Source organism: Salvelinus sp. IW2-2015, linkage group LG4q.1:29, assembly GCF_002910315.2.
Source record: "Salvelinus sp. IW2-2015 linkage group LG4q.1:29, ASM291031v2, whole genome shotgun sequence".
Taxonomy (NCBI): Eukaryota; Metazoa; Chordata; class Actinopteri; order Salmoniformes; family Salmonidae; genus Salvelinus; species Salvelinus sp. IW2-2015.
In genome coordinates this window covers 75,625,904-75,648,656 of record NC_036842.1, presented here as the reverse complement: position 1 = coordinate 75,648,656, position 22,753 = coordinate 75,625,904, and the positions used below count along the sequence as shown (strand labels likewise).

General features: G+C 43.3%; 1 protein-coding gene across 1 annotated transcript; it reads left to right on the top strand.

The window, feature by feature from the left end:
• The first annotated feature begins 939 nt into the window (after window positions 1-939).
• Window positions 940-21,859, top strand: si:dkey-234i14.6 (uncharacterized). Its single transcript, XM_023985706.1, has 5 exons — window positions 940-1,628; window positions 13,359-13,535; window positions 17,903-18,112; window positions 19,732-19,945; window positions 20,554-21,859. Exons 1-5 carry the CDS (start codon window positions 1,119-1,121, stop codon window positions 20,730-20,732), a joined length of 1,290 nt encoding a protein of 429 aa, XP_023841474.1. The 5' UTR covers window positions 940-1,118; the 3' UTR covers window positions 20,733-21,859.
• Window positions 21,860-22,753: the final 894 nt, after the last annotated feature.

Sequence of the window (22,753 nt, the reverse complement as noted above, 5' to 3'; positions counted from 1 at the left end):
ATCTTGGTCCGCTTATTTCAACGAACGTGACAGGGCCGGACACTGGTCTCTACACCATGAAAACTGTTCACACAACAGATACTGTCTGCTGTGAATTATAAGTATCTTTCATACAAATCTTAACCTTGTGACCCATTCCATGCATCTGTTGTGTGTTATGTAGACTGAAGGAGGATGGACTTTGCTATAAAATACTGTGGCTCAAACCAGCTCGTTGAGTTCTCAGTGATCACCTCCAGGGGTGATTATCGACCAGCTCCATCACTGCACTAATTAAATAATAAAGTTGGATTGTTTTGAAGAAATCTTAAAAGTCTCTCCTTTTGATTACAATAATTCCACCACACTCTCTACTGGGGAGGCCAACCGCAATATATACTGATGGTGTTTTAGGTTACAGCCATGTCATTACAGAGAGAGATAGAGGTCGGAGCTAATCGACATGCCTGGTTTTAGACAGAGAATCAATAGTCCCTGAAATAAACCCAGAGCTGATTGTCCAGACCTGCAGACAGACTGCAGTTAGTGTTGCAGCAGGTCACATAGAGGGCTGGAAGCAATGTGGCCACTGGCCAGATGGACAATATTAGTGGGATGCATATTTGACTGAAAATAGCCTACACATTCACTCACAGTCAAAGTCAATTAGACCCTATTCAAACGGATTACTTGTTTTACACTCGGGTGAAACTGGATTCTTTTGAGTTTATGCCCTCTGAACTTGTTGCAGGACCTGATTGTGACCACAGGACAGAACGCCCGGCGCTCGTTAACGTGTAATTGTTACACTTACCGCGGCTGGAGATAGACGGTAAAGCGATACAGTATCGCTTTTTCGGTCAGTTATTTTGTTTTATGGTTTTGAAATACATCGTAACTGATTGAATAATTTATTCACAACAGTGTCATTCCTGGGTCGTCTAGCCAACTGTGACTTTACTTGCGGGAGAAGAGAAGAGAATGTGTGTTTGGTCGCAGCTGGTCTCGTTGAGTGGATGGGTCTGTGTGGAGAGACGCTGCGTTTCTCTCTCTGCTGGAGAGCACTGACCAAGGCGACAGTAACGTGACAGTGCGCATGTAAGAAAGCTCTCTCTACCTCCAACAAGTCTAAGTGATAAATGCTCATATCTAGCCACAGCATGGACGGGCTGCAGACGGAGAGCACCGGACTCAACAGCATCAACAAGGAGAAAACAGAGGAACAGTACCGGGCTCTAGCCTACGACACCGCGCTCAGCACTCTGGTGGCCGTGGTGTTTTACGTGGTGGTCAAAGTGAGCCTGGACGGGATCAGGCAATGGCGGGCCCGGATCTCGGTTCTAATAGTGGGCTCGGGTCCCGTGGGGCTAACGGCCGCGCTAGTCGCTGTTCGCTCGGGGAAGGTGCTGAAGCTCACGCTGCTGGATGAGAGGTACCGCACGGCGCTGCTCTGCCGCCCCCAGCAGATTGCCCTGGACCCGCGCAGTGTGGAGTTCCTGCTCGAACTGGGGGTGGACTTTGATAACATGGAGGGCTGCTGGCACAACGAGCACTTCTTCACGAAGATAGGAGTGTTTCAAGAGTACCTGCTCAGCATTCTGGAGCAGAAGAGACAGAAGGTGGAAATCAAGGTTCAGCTGGGAACGAAGGTACACTACATATATTTCCATTTATTTCTAAACCTTTATTGAAAAAAATGCATTACTTGTCACATTATTTGTACGTTCTATATATAGAGAGAGAGAACAATAGGGGGGGGTTACACTCTGACAAGCATCACTCTGAGAAGCATATATATATTGAATATATATACTGAACAAAAATATTAACACAACATGCAAAGTGTTGACCCCATGAGCTAAAATGCCACAAATGTCTCAAGTTTTGAGAGTGTGCAATTGGCATTCTGACTGCAGGAATGTCCACCAGAGCTGTTGTCAGACAATTTAATGTTCATTTATCTACCATAAGCCGCCTCCAATGTCATTTTAGAGAATTTGGCACTACGTCCAACCGGCCTCACACCTGCAGACCACGTGTAACCACGCCAGCTCAGGACCTCCACATCTGGCTTCTTCACTTGCGGGATGGTCTGAAATGAGCTACCCGGACAGCTGATAAAACTGTGGGTTTGCACAACCGAAGTCTTTCAGCACAAACTGCCAGAAACCGTCTCAGGGAAGCTCATCTGTGTGCTCGTTGTCCTCACCAGGGTCTTGACCTGACTACAGTTTAGCGTCGTAATCAATAAAAGTGTGCAAATTCTCACCTTCGATGGCCACTAGCAAAGGAGATTTGTGACGCTGCATGAGGCAAATGGTGGTCACACCAGATACTGACTGGTTTTCTGATCCACACCCCTACCTTTTTTTTAAGGTATCTTTAACCATCAAATACATCAAATAACATTTTATTAGTCACATGTGCCAAATACAACAGGTGTAGTAGACCTTACYGTGAAATCCTTACTTATGAGCCACTAACCAACAATGCAGTTTCAAAAAAATACAGATAAGAATAAGAGATAAAAGTAACAAGTAATTAAAGAGCAGCAGTAAAATAACAATAGCGAGACTATATACAGGGGGTACCGATACAGAGTCAATGTAGGTAGAGTTATTACAGTGATTATGCATAGATGACAACAGAGAGTAGCAGTGGTGTAAAGAGGGGGAGGGGCAATGCAAATAGTCTGGGTAGCCATTTGACTAGATCAATCAATCAATCACATTTATTTATAAAGCCCTTTTTACATCAGCTGATGTCACAAAGTGCTGAACAGAAACCCAGCCTAAAAGCCCAAACAGCAAGCAATGCAGATGTAGAATCACCTCTGAACTAGATGTTCAGGAGTCTTATGGCTTGGGGGTAGAAGATGTTTAGAAATCTCTTGGACCTAGACTTGGCACTCTGGTACTGCTTTCCATGCGGTAGCAGAGAGAAAAATCTATAACTAGGGTGGCTGGAGTATTTTACCATTTTTAGGGCCTTCCTCTGACACCGCCTGGTATAGAGGTCCTGGATGGCAGGAAGCTTGGCCCCAGTGATGTACTGGGCCGTTCGCACTACCCTCTGTAGTGCCTTGCGGTCTAAGGCCGAGCAGTTGCCATACCAGGCAGTGATGCAACCAGTCAGGATGTTCTCGATGGTGCAGCTGTAGAACCTTTTGAGGATCTGAGGACCCATGCCAAATCTTTTCAGTCTCCTGAGTGGGAATAGGTTTGTCGTGCCCTCTTCACGACTGTCTTGGTGTGCTTGGACCATGATCGTTTGTTGGTGATGTGGCCACCAAGAAACTTGAAGCTCTCAACCTGCTCCACTGCAGCCCCGTCGATGAGAATGGGGGCGTGCTCGGTCCTCCTTTCCTGTAGTCCACAATCATCTCCTGTGTCTTGATCATGTTGAGGGAGAGGTTGTTGTCCTGGCACCACACYGCCAGGTCTCTGCCCTCCTCCCTATAGGCTGTCTCGTTGTCAGTGATCAGGCCTACCACTGTAGTGTCATCGGCAAATTAAATGATGGTGTTGGAGTCGTGCCTGGCCATGTCGTCATGAGAGAACAGGGAGTACAGGAGGGGACTGAGCACGCACCACTGCGGGGTCCCTGTGTTGAGGATCAGCGTGGAGGATGTGTTGTTACCTACACTTATCACCTGGGGGCGGCCCGTCAGGAAGTCCAGGATCCAGTTGCAGAGGGAGGTGTTTAGTCCCAGGGTCCTTAGCTTAGTGATGAGCTTTGAGGGCACTTTGGTGTTGAACATTGGTATTCCTTATGTTCAGGTGGGAAAGGGCAGTGTGGAGTGCAATAGAGATTGCATCATCTGTGGATCTGTTGGGGCGGTTTGCAAATTGGTGTGTGTCTCGGGTTTCTGGGATGATGGTGTTGATGTGAGCCATGACCAGCCTTTCAAAGCACTTCATGGCTACAGACGTGAGTGCTACAGGTCGGTAGTCATTTGGGCAGGGTACCTTAGTGTTCTTGGGCACAGGCACTATGGTGGTCTGCTTAAAACATGTTGGTATTACCGACCTGGACAGGGACAGGGAGGGGTTGAAAATGTCAGTGAAGACACTTGCCAGTTGGTCAGCACATGCTCGCAGTACACATCCTGGTGTGGCCCAGCGACCTTGTGAATGTTGACCTGTTTAAAGGTCTTACATCGGCTGCATAGAGCGTGATCACACAGTCTTCCGGAACAGTTGGTGCTCTCATGCATGTTTCAGTGTTATTTGCCTCGAAGCGAGCATAGAAGTAGTTTAGCTCGTCTGGTAGGCTCGTGTCACTGGGCAGCTCTCGGCTGTGCTTCCCTCTGTAGTCTGTAATGGTTTGCATGGCCTGCCACATCCGACGAGCGTCAGAGCCGGTGTAGTACGATTCAATCTTAATCCTGTATTGACGCTTTGTCTGTTTGATGGTTCGTCGGAGGGCATAGCGGGATTTCTTATAAGCTTCTGGGTTAGAGTCCCGCTCCTTGAAAGCGGCAGCTCTAGCCTTTAGCTCAGTGCGGATGTTGCCTGTAATCCATGGCTTCTGGTTGGCGTATGTACGTACGGTCACTATGGGGATGACGTCATCGATGCACTTATTGATGAAGCCAATGACTGATGTGGTGTACTCCTCAATGCCATTGGAGTAATCCCGGAGCATATTCCAGTCTGTGCTAGCGAAACAGTCCTGTAGCTTAGCATCTGCTTCATCTGACCACTTTTTATTGATCTAGTCACTGGTGCTTCCTGCTTTAATTTGAGCTTGTAAGCAGGAATCAGGAGAATAGCATTATGGTCATATTTGCCAAATGGAGGGTGAGGGAGAGCTTTGTATGTGTCTCTGTGTAACGGTTTTCTTCCGTTGGTGAAGGAGAGGACCAAAATGCAGCGCGGCTAGTGTTCAACATGTTTAATAAACACAGAGACGATAACGTGAACACTATACAAAATACAAAACAACAAAATGTGAAAACCGAGACAGTCCTATCTGGTGCAGAACACAAATACAGAAGACAATCACCCACAAACCCCAACACAAAACAAGCCACCTAAATATGATTCCCAATCAGAGACAACACAAAACACCTGCCTCTGATTGAGAACCATATTAGGCCAAACATAGAAACAGACAAACTAGACACACAACATAGAATGCCCACCCAGCTCACGTCCTGACCAACACTAAAACAAGTAAAACACACAAGAACTATGGTCAGAACGTGACAGTACCCCCCTCCTGAGGTGCGGACTCCGAACGCACCACCTAAAACTCTAGGGGAGGGTCTGGGTGGGCATCTGTCCGCGGTGGCGGCTCCGGCGCTGGGACTGAAGGATTTCTCCATTGCCACCATTGTCTTTGTCCCCTCTCCTTAGCGTCCTTTGAGTGGCGACCCTTCGCCGCCGACCTTGGCCTAGGAACCTTCACAACGGTCCACTAGACTGAGGAACTCCTCCGGACTGAGGGACAGCTCATGACAGAGGAGGGTAGCTTATGACAGAGAGGTAGCTTAAGACAGAGAGGTAGCTTCAGGGACAGAGAGGTAGCTCAGGACAGAGGGGCCAGCTCCGGACTGAAGGGCAGCTTCCGGACTAATGGCAGCTGCGGACTGAATGGCAGCTCATTACTGGCGGGCGGGCTCCGGCAGCTCTGACTGGCGGGCGGGCTCTGGCAGTCCTCTGACTGGCGGGCGGATCTATCAGCTCCTGACTGGCGGCGGTGTCTTATATATGTGTCTATATCATTGTTATAATGGCATCTTGTTGTTAATCCCACCAGTGTCCGATTTCAAATTAGGCTTTTCAGCGAAAGCACTACAAACGATTATGTTAGGTCCCACCACAAACCACAATAAGCACAGCCATTTTCCAGCGAAAGATAGCTTTCACAAAAACCAGAAATAGGATAAAAGTAATCACTAACCTTTGATTATCTTCATCAGATGACACTCATAGGACTTCATGTTACACAATACAGCATCTTTTGTTTGATAAAGTTCATATTTATTATCAAAAAATCTGAGTTTACATTGCGCGTTAGATTCATAGTTGCAAAAACATCAAGTGATTTTGCATAGCCACATCGTTTCAACAGAAATACTCATCATAAATGTAGATGATAATACAAGTTATACACATGAATTTAGATATACCTCTCCTTAATGCAACCGCTGTGTCAGTATTTAAAAAAAACTTTATGGAAAAAACCATGCAATAATCTGAGACGGAGCTCAGAACAATAGCCAATTGCCGCCATGTTGGACTCAACAGAACCAGAAAATACATGATAAATGTTTTCTTACCTTTTGATGAACTTCATCAGAATGCAGTCCTAGGAATCCCAGGTCACATAAATGCTTGATTTGTTCGATAATGTCAGCGAAAGCACTACAACGATTATGTTAGGTCACACAAAACCACAATAAGCACAGCCATTTTTCCAGCAAAAGATAGCTTTCACAAAAACCAGAAATAGAGATAAAAGTAATCACTAACCTTTGATTATCTTCATCAGATGACACTCATAGGACTTCATGTTACACACAATACAGCATCTTTTTGTTTGATAAAGTTCATATTTATATCAAAAAATCTGAGTTTACATTGGCGCGTTAGATTCACTAGTTGCAAAAACATCAAGTGATTTTGCATAGCCACATCGTTTCAACAGAAATACTCATCATAAATGTAGATGATAATACAAGTTATACACATGGAATTATAGATATACCTCTCCTTAATGGCAACCGCTGTGTCAGATTTTAAAAAACTTTTATGGAAAAATAAACCATGCAATAATCTGAGACGGAGCTCAGAACAATAGCCAAATTAGCCGCCATGTTGACTCAACAGAAACCAGAAAATACATGATAAATGTTTCCTTACCTTTGATGAACTTCATCAGATGCAGTCCTAGGAATCCCAGGTCCACAATAAATGCTTGATTTGTTCGATAATGTCAGCGAAGCACTAACAAACGATTATGTTAGGTCACACACAAAACCACAATAAGCACAGCCATTTTTCCAGCGAAAGATAGCTTTCACAAAAACCAGAAATAGAGATAAAGTAATCACTAACCTTTGATTATCTTCATCAGATGACACTCATAGGACTTCATGTTACACAATACATGCATCTTTTGTTTGATAAAGTTCATATTTATATCAAAAAATCTGAGTTTACATTGGCGCGTTAGATTCACTAGTTGCAAAAACATCAAGTGATTTTGCATAGCCACATCGTTTCAACAGAAATACTCATCATAAATGTAGATGATAATACAAGTTATACACATGGAATTATAGATATACCTCTCCTTAATGCAACCGCTGTGTCAGATTTAAAAAAAACTTTATGGAAAAATAAACCATGCAATAATCTGAGACGGAGCTCAGAACAATAGCCAAATTAGCCGCCATGTTGGACTCAGAACAGAAATAACATGATAAATGTTTCCTTACCTTTGATGAACTTCATCAGAATGCAGTCCTAGGAATCCCAGGTCCACAATAAATGCTTGATTTGTTCGATAATGTCCGTTATTTATGTCCAATTAGCTACTTTCGAATTGTTTACCAAACCCCCTAACCAAAGTCTCAAAGTGCGTCCACTATAACGTGACGAAATGTCCAAAAGTTCCGTTACAGTCAGTAGAAACATGTCAAACYATGTACTGAATCAATCTTTAGAATGTTGTTAACATACATCTTGAATAACGTTCCAACCGGAGAATTACATCGACTTCAATTGACCGATGGAACGGAGCTCACTCTCACGTGAACGCGCCAGTTCAATACGTGAGCACCTCATGGAAGTGATTACTCATTCATGTCTCCTTTGGCCTCAATTTACATTGGAGTCATCAGACAAAGTTCTATTGACTGCTGACATCTAGTGGAAGCCGTAGGAAGTGAAAACCCATCCATATCTCTCTGTATTTTCAATGAGAGCTTGGTTGAAAATCTGGCACCCCCAGAAAATATCCAAACAGAGAGTGGAACTTCTCAGGTTTTTGCCTGCCATATGAGTTCTGTTATACTCACAGACATAATTCAAACAGTTTTAGAAACTTCAGAGTGTTTTCTATTCAATACTAATAATAATATGCATATATTAGCAACTATGACATAGGAGCAGGCCGTTTACTCTGGGCACCTCTGTGCACCTTTCATCCAAGCTACTCATTACTGCCCTTTCAGCCATAAGAAGATAACCAACCAACTGTATGTTGATGTTGTCGTCGTTCAGCCACGACTCCGTGAAGCATAAGGTGTTCGTTTTTAATGTCCCGTTGGTAGTTTAATCTTCCGTGTAACTAGTCGATTTTATTCTCCAAGGATTGCACATTTGCTCGCAGAATGGAGGGAAGTGGGGGTTTATTCGATCGCCTTCGAATTCTCAGAAGGCAGCCCGCCATTCGGACCCTCTTTRTCCGCCTCCTCTTCACGCAGATCATGGGGATCAGGGCCTGTTCCCGAGGAAGCAGTATATCTTTCGCGTTGGGCTCGACAGAGTCGTGAAAGGAAAAAAAGGATTCTGATAGTCCGTGGTGAATAATCGCAATCCTGATGTCTAGAAGTTATTTTCGGTCATAAGAGATGGTAGCAGCAACATTATGTACAAAATAAGTAAAAAAATAAGTTACAAAAAACGCAAATAAACTAACAAAATAACACAATCGGCTGGGGGCACGTAAATCGTCTGCCTTCTTCTCCGGCGCCATCTTACAACAGATGCATGTCTGTATTTCCAGTCATGTGAAATCCATAGATTAGGGCCTAAGTCATCTATTTAAATTGACTGATTTCCTTGTATTAACTGTAACTAAGCAAAATCTTTGAAATTGTTGTTTATATTTTTGTTCAGTGTGTGTATATATACAGTATGTGTCAAAAGTTTGGACACACCTACTTATTCCAGGGTTTTTCTATATATTTACTATTTTCTACATTGTAGAATAATAGTGAAGACATCACAACTATGAAATAACACACATGGAATCATGTAGTAACCAAAAAGGTATAGATACAGTTGAAGTCGGAAGTTTACATACACCTTAGCCAAATATATTTAAACTCAGTTTTTCACAATTCCTGACATTTAATCCTAATAAAAATTCCCTGTCTTAGGTCAGTTAGGATCACCACTTTATTTTAAGAATAGGAAATGTCAGTATAATAGTAGAGAGAATGATTTATTTCAGCTTTTATTTCTTTCATCACATTCCCAGTGGGTCAGAAGTTTACATACACTCAATTAGTATTTGGTAGCATTGCCTTAAAATTGTTTAACTTGGGTCAAACGTTTCCAGTAATCTTCCACAAGCRTCCCACATTAAGTTGGGTGAATTTTGGCCCATTCCTCCTGACAGAGCTGGTGTAACTGAGTCAGGTTTGTAGGCCTCCTTGCTCGCACACGCTTTTTCAGTTCTGCCCACAAATATTCTATAGGATTGAGGTCAGGGCTTTGTGATGGCCACTCCAATTACCTTGACTTTGTTGTCCTTAAGCCATTTTGCCACCACTTTGGAAGAATGCTTGGGGTCATTGTCCATTTTGAAGACCCATTTGCGACCAAGCTTTAACTTCCTGACTGATGTCTTGAGATGTTGCTTCAATATATCCACATATATTTCTATTTTGTGAAGTGCACCAGTCCCACCTGCAGCAAAGCACCCCCACAACATGATGCTGCCACCACCGTGCTTCACGGTTGGGATTGTGTCTTTCAGCTTGCAAGCCTCCCCCTTTTCCTCCAAACATAACAATGGTCATTATGGCCAAACAGTTCTATTTTTGTTTCATCAGACCAGAGGGCATTTCTCCAAAAAGTACGATCTTTGTCTCCATGTGCAGTTGCAAACCGTAGTCTGCCTTTTTTATGGCGGTTTTGGAGCAGTAGCTTCTTCCTTGCTGAGCGGCATTTTAGGTTATGTCGATATAGGACTCGTTTTACTGTGGATATAGATACTTTTCTACCTGTTTCCTCCAGTATCTTCACAAGGTCCTTTGCTGTTGTTCTGGGATTGATTTGCACTTTTCGCACCAAAGTACATTCATCTCTAGGAGACAGAACGTGTCTCCTTCCTGAGCGGTATGACGGCTGCGTGGTCCCATGGTGTTTATACTTGCATACTATTGTTTGTACAGATGGACGTTGTACTTTCAGGCGTTTGGAAATTGCTCCCAAGGATGAACCAGACTTGTGGAGGTCCACAATTTTTTTCTGAGGTCTTGGCTGATTTATTTTGATTTTCCCATGATGTCAAGCAAAGAGGCACTGAGTTTGAAGGTAGGCCTTGAAATACATCCACAGGTACACCTCCAATTGACTCAAATGATGTCAGTTAGCCTATCAGAAGCTTCTAAAGCCATGACATAATTTCCCAAGCTGTTTAAAGGCACAGTCAACTAAGTGTATGTAAACTTCTGACCCACTGGAATTGTGATACAGTGAATTATAAGTGAAATAATCTGTCTGTAAACAATTGTTTGAAAAATGTAATGTGTCGTGCACAAAGTAGATGTCCTAACCGACTTGCAAAAATGATACTTTGTTAACAAGAAATTTGTGGAGTGGTTGAAAAACGAGTTTTAATGACTCCAACCTAAGTGTATGTAAACTTCCGACTTCAACTGTATATAGATATTGAATATGTATTTAGGATCATATGATTGTTCACTCTTTAGTTAATTTTTTTTTTACCAGCCACCATGCTGTTCTATAGAATAGCCTGTGATTCAGTGACTATACATCACCACCTGATAGATACACATCTGATGTATAGTTGGTTTTAAAGAGTCACTGGTAAATGTGATCTGATGCAGATTACCGTACCACTCATTGCATAAATCTCCCTAAGCCTTTCTCTGCATTACAGCATTAAACAATGGTAGAATGATGGCAGCCTACAGTACTAGGGCTTATAGCACATCATTATATAATGGCAAAATTATGATCACATTCACMAAAGCTGGGCTTATCTGCTGACACAACATAACCTGGAAAATATGTGTCCTCAGGCTCTCTCTATTCTGAAAGGCAGAGACCCTCAGTCCTGCTCCTCTAGAGCCACAGTAGTATTGCAGGTTTTTGTCCCAGCTTAGTGCCATCACACCTTATTCAGTTAATCAACTGATCATTGTCCCCTTGATTAGCTGAATCATGTGTTTTATTGCTGAGCTGGAACAAAAACATGCAGTCTGCAGCTCTCAAGAAGCAGTGTTGAGGATCACTGCCCTAAAGGCCTTATCTGTTTGCTGGCTGGCCAGAGTTTCTCAGTTCACACCAGTGCCTTTTGATCACTTCATGACATTCGTAATGAATAAATCAGTACCTATTGCCATGGCAATAATAATCCCCATTGGTTAATCAGTATCTGATTAAAGGTAGGAATGAAGGCCAGTAGACAGTGCAGCCCTTGAGGATGAGAGCTGTCCACCCCTGGTTCACCCTCCTCTCCCTGATTCCTCCCTGCTGCCTTCCTGGCGATCCAGTGACTCAATCCATGTTAATGCATTAAAGCAGGTGAACGTCAAGGTCAAGCATATCTTTGATCGGAACAAAGTTCTACATCATTAAAGAACATTGACAATTCTCAAGCGTCCTGTCCATAGCCATTATTAGACAGGAGTGCTTGATTATTGGTTTAGTCCCAGGCTGTGGGATCTGTGAATGAATGACAGGACTTTTAAATCACCAGTTCTCTGTAGTCTGAATGGATTTAACACGTCTTAGCCTCGACTCTCAGCCATCACTGGCTCAAACCTGATTGAGTTTATTGTTGGACACACACCAGGGGAGAACGACTTCTCCCTCTCATTGAAGCCAAAGATGTTCAAGGCCAACCGCGGTTCTGCAGGCTGTTGTTTTCAGAAAAGCAGGATCCCCCATTATAGTGAATGGGAAAAATCTTCTTGAGAAATATTAATGTCAATAAACAAAAAATGCTAAGACAATCATGGTGCCAATAGTTGCTTCTATTACACCAGATGTACACTACATGGCCGAACGTATGTGGACACCTGCTCGTCGTATATCTAATTTCAAAGTCATCAGCATTAATATGGAGTTAGTCACACTTTAATGCTATAACAGCGTCCACTCTTCTGGGAAGGCTTTACACTAGATGCTGGAACATTGCTGCGGGGACTTGCTTCCATTCAGCCACAAAAGCATTAGTGAGGTCGGGCACAGATGTTGGGCGGTTAGGCCTGGCTCGCACTCAGCTCTTTAGTAAGGCCTTTCTACTGCCAATGTTTGTCTATGGAAATTGTATGGCTCTGTGCTCGATTTTATACACCTGTCAGCAACTGTTGTGGCTGAAATAGTCAAATCCACTCATTTGAAGGGGTGTCCACATACTTTAGCATATATAGTGTATGTCCTTGAACCGATTATTTTAAAATCGCCACAGAATAAGTTATAAGGATAATTTAGACTCTAACAGCAGCCTGCAGTACCCCGGTCGTTCTCTCTCTGTTTCTCTCTTTCTGTCTCTGTCTCTCTTTCTCTCACTCTCTCTCTCTCTTTCTCTCTCGCTCTCTGTCTCTCTCTGTCTCTGACTATTATTTTCTATCTGTATTATTCATTCCTCTATTCCTGTTATCAGGTATTTATTCTGTATAAACTAACAATATTTTGTATTTGTTTTAATCAACAGTTATCTGTGTGTGTGTGTGTGTGATAGTGTTTACACCAGATCACTGCCCTGCTCTATTGCTCTGGACACTTAGCCTTATCACAGACATGAACCAGTACCTAAACAAACCAGGATATCAGAGCCAGCCGGACACAGACACACGCACGGCTGCACCCTACGCAAGCACACACACAGACACACAAAGTTGTCTCAAACATAGGGCTGTTATTGTTTGGTATTGTAGATAATAATAACAATAATAGTCCTCATCATAATAATAATTAGGTGGGTGCTTATATTTGTCCTATTTCATGTGTTTTTGGAAATGTGTTTTTTTGCATATCCCAACTCCCCCTCAGACACCCTCGGAGAGTGGGGTTACGGCCAGGGTCAGCCATTATCAACGGCAACCCTGGAGCAATTAGGGTTAAGTACCTTGCTCGTGGGCACATGGACAGGGGTGTAAGTGTGATCCTTTAAGCTGTATGATTGGTATGTCTCTGATGATGTCGTACCACTTTTAGGATAAGCATGTTTGTTTAGACAGAAAGAGGGATAGAAAGGGAGGGTATAAACATTTTTTATTTATTTTATTTAACCATTATTTAACGAGGCAAGTCAGTTAAGAAGAAATTCTTATTTACAATAACGGCCTAAAAAATTATCTACCCCCCCTCTCTCTCTCTCTCTCTCTCTCTCTCTCTCTCTCTCTCTCTCTGTCTCTTTCTTGATCTGTTCTTCCTGTTTATCAGTTCACAGAGGAGTACCTGCGGAAGATCCCGGGTTCTGATTGGCCGCGTGTGATCGTGGTGGCTGATGGGTCGTGTGGGGACTCATGCTCTGTGCTGGGTATCAGCTCTGACTACACTGTAGAGTCCTGCCACGCATACGGGGCTAATGCCACTATAGAGAGACTGGACCAGAGACAGGTCAGACAAACACACACACACACACACACACACACACACACACACACACACACACACACACACACACACACACACACACACACACACACACACACTGATCAAACAGAGCCCTGGTGATCCACAGCTGAATACAATACAGTATTTAACTCCTATATAAACCATAGCTCTGTAGAATGGCCATAGGGACTGTCTATACTAGCAATATGGCCCTGTTCCATGTTGGTCTGTCAAACCTGCCCTTGGTGTGTTTATGGTAATCTGAACATCTCCTTAAGTACACAGTATAGAGCTTATTGCACTCTATGGGAACATTGAGATCCATCCACAGATAAAAGTAGTCAGTGACAGGCTGAAGCCCCTTTTGAATTATATTGATGTTATCAGGTGTACAGCAGGTGTTACTGTACTGTATGTCAGGCTTGTTAGGCCCTCAGGCCGTGTATTGTCTTGGTCCTCATCTGTTACCTGACTGTGATGTCATCAGCTCTGATGTTCCTGGGCCAAAGGTCATCTGTCATGGCAACCAGTGTGGATGGTGTGATGAGTTAGTGGTGTTACTGGGAGAGGGGAGGAAGGAAGGAAGAAATGAATGACGGGATAATGAAGGAACAGAGGAAACAGAGGAAATACAGACAGGATGATGACATAGGCAGCTATCAGCACAACAAGATCTGCTAAGCAACAGCTGTCTCTTCTGTCTGTATGAACTCTGATGTGTTCATGTGTTTACTGTGTGTCTTTAAAGGAGAGGATCACTTAATTTGAACAAATCAATGTTTTTGATGTAAATTGGCATGTTATAGAAATGCGCAGACGCTTTTTTTGAGAAACTTACCCCACCAGAGATATACTTCCTCATGCTCGTTCAGCAGTTACAGTTAGAGATATACTTCCTCATGCTCGTTCAGCAGTTACAGTTAGAGATATACTTCTCATGCTCGTTCAGCAGTTAACAGTTAGAGATTACTTCCTCATGCTCGTTCAGCAGTTACAGTTAGAGATATACTTCCTCATGCTCGTTCAGCAGTTACAGTTAGAGATATACTTCCTCATGCTCGTTCAGCAGTTACAGTTAGAGATAAAACATGAACAAAGGAAACAACAACATTGTCAGTGTAGTTTGACTTGAGCGATACTTCTTTCTGTGGTCATGCGCATGCTACATGGAGAAGCAGCACAGCCGGATAGGGGGAACCACTCAGGTCACACAAAATGGAACATAACGTTGTGGATAAAGTTTGGAATGACACAATTTCATGTGTACAAGTGTACATCTAACGACCATACTGAGAGCGTTGCAGTTTGTAAAAGAACATACGGTACTGGGTGTTTTGGGAGCCTTTGTTCATGTTTTATCTCTGCCCCTATAGCTGCTGAAAGAGCATGAGGAACTATATTGCTGGTTGGGAAGTTTCTCAAAGACAAGTTAGAGGCACTTCATACTGCAACATGCCATTTTCCTTTCATGTGAAATTAATGTTTTATAAAACTGAAAGTTAACTCAACTTGGGTTCATTATAGGTACAATTCTGGCACCAGAAATGTCTTGATTCATGATGATTCTCTCTTACTGGTTCTAGAACATAATTCTCAGTACTCTAAAATAGCCTACTCTCATTATCTTCTTTCCTTCAACTACATTGACATGAAAGAACTGGTCTGGTGAATGCAAATTATAGATATAATAGGCATCCACTATATTGCTTACACATTGGCTAGGTTTGATCAGTGAAGATGGTGAGCAGATGAGGCGAGGAAGCCCTTCTAGACAATTGAGATGGTCTCCTAAGTAAAAAACAGACACAGACTCTTGGCTGCCCTGCAGGGAGAGATAGGCACCTGGATCATATTTACATAAGCAGTCATCACACTTCCTGCATAGCTAACCAGCCACCAGGAAAAACACTGATAAGACACAGTTTATTCTCATAATAAAGAAGACAGGGCTGTGGGCACAGATGTAATAGCAATGCAAACGATGTAAAACACAAATATGAGAGAGCGAGAGAGCGCGCGCGAGAGAGAGAGAAACCCCTTGTTCTATCCAAGGCTATGTCAGGTCAGTGTTTCATAAGGTTGAGCAGTAGCAGTGATGTGTCACATCTGTTTCTCAGAGACCTGTTTGTGTTCCTCATGGGTTTATTCTGTTGTCTTATTGTGCTCCAGCTACATCCTCTCCACAGGGACAGATTCACACAGCTGTGACTTCCAATCACTACTTAACTTATCTATCTCTCGCTGGCCGTTTCCGTTAGTTAATGAATTTAGCTCAGAGGATATGACCTGTTTACCCACCCCGCTCTCTCCTCTGCAGTGGTAAACACTGTTGGATCACACTGGTCTGGTTCATGTCATTGATGTGAATCTAGATCAATTCTGGGGGGGGGGTTATAGGATTAAACACCCTTTTGGGGTGGAAAAGGGGTCACATAGAAAGAGAGAGAGTGAGAGAGGTGGAGAGCAGAGAGGGGAAAAGGGTGGTATGGAGGGCAACATCAAGTGAGATATATATATATATTCAATATCTGAAGCACATTTACTGTACTAATACCATGTCATAATTAGTTAATTGTTGATATGTAAGGGAGAATCAACTACGGGCTATGCGTTCTATGGAAAATAATGAATGATATGGAAGGTGTGAACTAACCTTCCACGGAGAACGCATAGACCCCCGAGTTGAGAACGCATAGACCCCCGAGTTGAGAACGCATAGACTACTGAGTTGATTATCCTTTTTATACCATGCCTACAATTTAACACATTTGCTGCAAGAAATGTGTTCATTTGCAGGTAAAAATATGTTCAACATCCACTGAGGTAGCTAGCACAGCTACATTAGTTGCCTTGGTAACCAAACAAACAGACTTGCTTGTTTAGCTAACCAAACCATCAGTCCTAGGGCGCGTTCGTAAATTCGCTCTGGCTATCTACTCCAATTTCAGAGCACTCTCATCTGAGTGTGCAAAAGCGCAGAATAACAGACGAATTTACGAACGTACCCCTAGCTTGCTGTTATGAAAATCGAATTCAACAATGTCAATAATATTTTCAATTCAACGTATGTTTTCAAAAGCAGCTCAAACATACACTGAACAAAAATATAAACGCAACATGCAACAATTTAAAAGATTTTACAGACTTACAGTTAAGTAAGTAAGGAAATCAGTCAATTGAAATAAATATATTTCTATGGATTTCACATGACTGGGGATACAGATATGCATCTGTTGATCACAGATACCTTAAGGTAGGGGCGTGCCGGTATCTGGTGTAACCACCATTTGCCTCATGCAGCGCGACACATCTCTGTCGCATAGAGTTGGTTGTGCTGTTGATTATGGCCTGTGGAATGTTGTCCCACTCCTCTTCAATGGCTCTGCGAAGTTGCTGGATATTATTTTTATTTTACCGTTATTTTACCAGGTAAGTTGACTGAGAACACGTTCTCATTTGCAGCAACGACCTGGGGAATAGTTACAGGGGAGAGGAGGGGGATGAATGAGCCAATTGTAAATATTGGCGGGAACTGGAACACACTGTTGTACACGTTGATGCACAGTATCCCAAACAGGCTCYACGGGTGACATGTCGGGTGAGAATGCAGGCCATGGAAGAACTGGGACATTTTCAGCTTACAGGAACTGTGTACAGATCCTTACGACATGGGATCGTGCTTTATGCTGAAACATGAGGTGACCGCGGAGGATGAATGACACGACAATGGGACTCAGGATCTCGTGCATTCAAATTGCCATTGATAAAAAATGAAATTGTGTTCGTTGTCCGTAGCTTATGCCTACCCATACCATAACCCCACCTCCACCTCCACCACGGGGCACTCTGTTCACAACATTGACATCAGCAAACCGCTCTCCCACAGGACACCGTACATGCTGTCTGCCATCTGCCTGGTACAGTTGAAACCGGGATTCATATATGAAGCGCACACTTCTCCAGTGTACCAGTGGCCATCGAAGGCAACTCAATATTGGGAAGGTGTTCCTAATGTTTGGTATACTCAGTGTATAGCCATTGAATTATACCGTGCTGTTATACTGTGCGTTATAGGGAAARAATGCTTGCTCTATAATGCCCTTCACWCCAATCAGAAACGAGTATTCAACGATGACATGGTTTAAACAGTTTTACAGAACAAGAACGTATCATTGAATCTATGAAGTTTTTTTTAACAGTTCTCTCTAAGTAGTTTTATGTTATTGCTATACTGATGATGGTAAGTATGACATTGATTTCTTCTCTCTGCACTCTAAATTAATCTAAATTAAATGCATCTGTTGCTCCCTCTCTCTCTTCCTCTATCTCTCTTACACACACACTGACATCCCTCTCCTTTTCATCTCCAGGTGCCCACCCCAGAGATCCGAGCCCACAGCCTGTTCTTTGACTTGTCTGCGTACGGAGTGGAGGCTCTCAGGGAGCCGAAAAGCTCTGCCGTCAAGCCAGGGTTCCACCTCAAGATCTACGGAACCTTCCGGAACCGCTACATGGCTCTGGTCTGCCCCGCCTCAGACACCAAGATGGTCCGCTTCCTCCGACACACAGCTAACTCCTCGGTAAAGACCCTAGCAGGCAGTGTCTATTTCTGATGACAGCACAGAGCATCTGTTCCATACCAATTCCCTGCACATTTCCCTAGAACCTGGGTTGGGACCACTAGCCAACACCTAGAGCCAAGACCTATTCTTCAGGCTTGCCACTGTCTGCTTACCAACATAAATAAACTGAGGTTTAGAAAACACATGGACAGAAAATGAATCAATCAATCATCCAATAATGAATGCTGTGATCACAGTAAGTTTTCTGTGCCCTTCCATGCATGTGTGCATGAGCCTTGTCTCCCTGCTTGGCCAGACTAATGTACTGTATTTCTAATAATAACCCTGGCCACAGAGTCGCTTTTTACACCTACTTACCTCACACCCTGTCTCTTATACACATCTAGATGTGTATAAGAGACAGGTGTGTGTGTGTGTGTGTGTGTGTGTGTGTGTGTGTGTGTGGCCATCTGGACGCTCTTAGAAAAAATTGTTCCTAGGCTGTCCCCATAGGAGAACTCTTATTTTGTTCCATGTAGAACACACACACACACACGTATGCTGTTACTTGGTTACGGATGACTGTCCTGGTGTAGGCCGAAGGACAGATGAGTGGAGAGCACAGCAGTGTCACAGAGAGGAAGAGAGTAGAAGACAGAGAAAGGAAGAAGGGGGAATCATTCATTTCATGGCTGTAATTGTTTTACAATCGACGTGATAACAGAGCAGACGTCAGAGGAGGGTCAGAGATGTGTTTTCCACTGTTCTTTTTCAAGTTTCACTGTCTTCCAGAACATCAATGGATAATAATAAAATGTCCTGATTATATTCCTGTACAATTGACTCTGGTAGGCACCGCAGTTTGTTTGTATGGCAGAGGTAGCTCACTGGACTATGCTCTTGGTTTGAGCAACAAATCTGAGCCCATGAGCTAACATGGTCTTGCACTGACAACCTGGGCTGTCAGTTACAATCACTCAGGTCCCTCTTTTTCTCAAAGAGGATCTTCAGTTACTTTGTCTTGGCCACACCAGATTTCTTTATCCAGCCCTTGGCTGGCTGGGTGGGTGGTGTTTCTGTTTCTACAGATGACAGTCTGTCATTCTACAGATGACAGACTATAAAACTGTAGTGTGTAACCTTTCAACCCTAAACCAACCACCATTGACCAATCAAACAATACCAAGTTTACAGTGCAACCTGACCACCAAGGCCCAATCTCCATGGGGTGTCACAGCATTTACAGGCTTGTGTGGGGGATGAGACCAATGTAAATAAGACAGAATTCCCGAGAGGACCATAACACTCTATGCAGATACAAGTAACCACAGAGATCATACATCAATATACTGTAGAGAGCATCAGAGTTATCCTCAGTGAACACATTTCAGAGAGATACCAGACATGGATACTATAGTATTACTCTATCATATTCAATAGTCAGTCTCTGGATACTGTAACAGAGAGATACACTTTGGCCCCTTAGAGTGGGAAGGGCTGACTAGGCCTTGGGCATTGTCCTTTGTTCCTGGACTTTTTGACATGCAACTCCAGGTAACAGTGCACACATAAATTAGGGGCGAGCCTACAAAACACATTCTGTTCCATGACTCATCTCTGGTTTTCTCTCCCTCCAGATCATGAAGAACATCTTCCACCAGTCGTTTAATGCGTATAAGACCGACATCGAGCCCCGTCTCAATGACCTGACACTGCACCGCATGCAGTGCAGTAGACGTCTATTTGACATCCAGCTGTCTCACCGGAGAGTCAGTGCCGCCTACATAGAGGGAGACAATGTGTCTGTGACCGTGGAGGGGGAGGCGGTACGGGTGCTCAACTTCGACACAGGTACACGCAAACGCCCTGACATCAGCTTACATTGGTACACAAAAATGTTCTGGCCTCACTTGTCGCAGTGCTCAACTTCTATGGTATCACCAATGCAGGTATGTGTAACTCCTTGACTTCATTATCATCATCATCAACAGAGTGCTTGGTTTTCCCATAGGTAAAATAAATCACCTTTGTTGTCAAGGGGCCCCTATTTTTAGAGCATGAAGACACTTGAGAAGGAGAGAGAAATGGATGGGTGAGATGAAGTGGTGTGACTCACTACTGTACTGAATGCCATTTTAGCCTCTGAAAATCAATTTCTCCATCTCTCTGAGGCTGCTTTTTACTTTACAACATTTCAGCATCTTTTAGAGTACCTTTCAGTGTCTTTTAGGCTACGTTTAACCGTTTTTTATTAATGAGGGGTTTATGAAATTAATAACGCCTTTTGATTTGTTTTATCTCTCATATTTTCAGTATCTATGATAAGAGTAAGATATAACATCTCTCCCAAGACCTCATGATTTCAGATTCTTCTTCTCACTATGTTTGATAGATATTCAACTCACAGCACTGATAAAATGTATATTTGTCCCCCCCCTCCCCCCCCCTCCTCCGACCAGGTTGTGGGGTGAACCTGGGGATGAGGGGTCTTGAGTCCTTGGGGACATTTATCTACCACACGGCCACGGCTGTGGACCAGAATGACATGTTGGAGGCCTTGTCCGCCAAGATCCAGCACTCCAGACAGGTGGCAGAGACCTTCAGGCAGACTGGTCTGGCACACACCATGTTCGAGTGACAGCAGGGAGAACACACACACATGGGGGCGGAGTAGGACACTGTCTCTAGTGTCCCTGTTTCAGCTGAAAGAGAAAAGTGGCTTTTACATTAAATGTAAAAAAGCTGCTTTACCATCGTGGGCCCATGGATCAGGAGCACAGAGAGGGTTCTGAACAGGAAACAGACTCTATGGATGAATGTATAGGAGGTTGGTGGCACCTTAATTGGGGAAGACAGGCTCGTGGTAATGGCTGGAGTGGAATAAGGGGAATGGTATCAAATAAATCAAACACATTATTTCCAAGATCTATAGCCTTTATGTATGGTCTGCCGTGAGGACCAAAGCGCATATGTCAGTGTTTAATTTCAGGGATGGGAGTGTCTCGGTGTTCTACAGTGGCTTCCTTCCCTTACCTTCCCTCATCCAACCAATCCTGTAGTTTCAGATAGCTGGATGATGGACAGGAAGCTGTTAAAGAGCATTGAGATGCAGTCTTGCACTTGATGTACTGTGGGTTTAACTGAAACTTGAATCATGTGATGGAGTTGATCTTTTTTCCGGTGGAGTGACCTGTCTTGTGAGATATTCAGTACAGCATGTTACTGTAATTCTGTGTTTTTGACACCTTTGGTATGTGCCTGGTGCATCGTACAACTCACAAACCTTGGCCATTAGCCAGAAACAAATGGATTCTGTTGTTACAACCCCTTTACTGCTGAAGAATGTTTGAGTAGCTTTGAAGATTCTAGAACTGCCTCTGATTAGGACTTTTAGTATTGTTGAAGGAAGCTGAGTGGCAGGCAGAAAACGTCTGAAGTAGGTCTCTCCTCATCTCCACTAATATAAAAAGGCAGGATAGATGAACGCAATATGTGCAGATGAAGGAAAGGAGACAAGGAGAGGAAGCCAGTTTGTACTTTTGGGATTATGCACCCATAGTTCCACACGAAGATGTGGAAGGAGCTTATTATGGCATTATGTTCCAATGTGGATGAAGATGATTGACTAAGTAGTAACACATGTGGGAGAAGGTATCATGTTGAAGTGCCATAAGTACTGGCTTAATCAGTCATTACCACACCGGACTGATACAAGTGAAGATTGTACTCTTTCTATGGATATTGTTTGTTTGTTTAATAAAATATATGGTCTTATAAATCACAGGTTTCTATGTACAGTATGTAGTTCATGGTTAGGTGATAATGTCATCTAGTGGTATTTTAGACGTTAGGACATAATTCTGTATCACAAGAGAAGCTTTGCACTTTTAAAAGTGTAGTACTGCTCCCCCCCACCAACTAAATATTGTAAAAATAACTAAAATAAAACACACAAGGATTAGGTTAAATGTACACATATTTGCATTATGCACTGTAAAGACAGAGTATACTGTACATTTAACCACCAGTATCAGAATCATGGCCATGCTTACCTGTTCCTAGCATCTACACTCTATCCAAGCTCCACAACCACAGTTAAGAGCCTACTGCCCCTAATCATAGAAAAGAAAACACTGGAAACTTAAACCTTTGACTCTTCATACAAAAGGTGTGTTAAGTTTGTACAACCGATTAACCCATCAACCACTCAATAGTTTATTTCCTCCTCTTGAGCAGTTTGCTGTGTAGTCTATTGTCCGTATGAAGGAATTCTGGTTATGGAATGTTTGTTTGATGCTGGACATGAGCATTCTCATCAGGGCTGCATTGCTCTCCATCRCCTCTAGAGGGCGATATTGGACACAGAACAATAGTTAGATGTCATCAAGCACTACGACTGCCACACACTATCTCTCTTTCTCACCTTGGTGAATGCTCATATCAGGCGTCGTAGCACGGCCTCCTTTCTCTGAGGACACAGGCTGGTCACCTGACCCACATAGCCCAGTAAACAGGACATGATGTGAGGCTACTGGGATCACACACACACGCTAGTTGCTGATGCTTTCAACATCTTTGATGAACGTAAGAGGAGATTGAAGACCCTAAAGTAAGCCATGATATGATTAAACGCGGGTATATGGTCTGACTGGGTCTCAC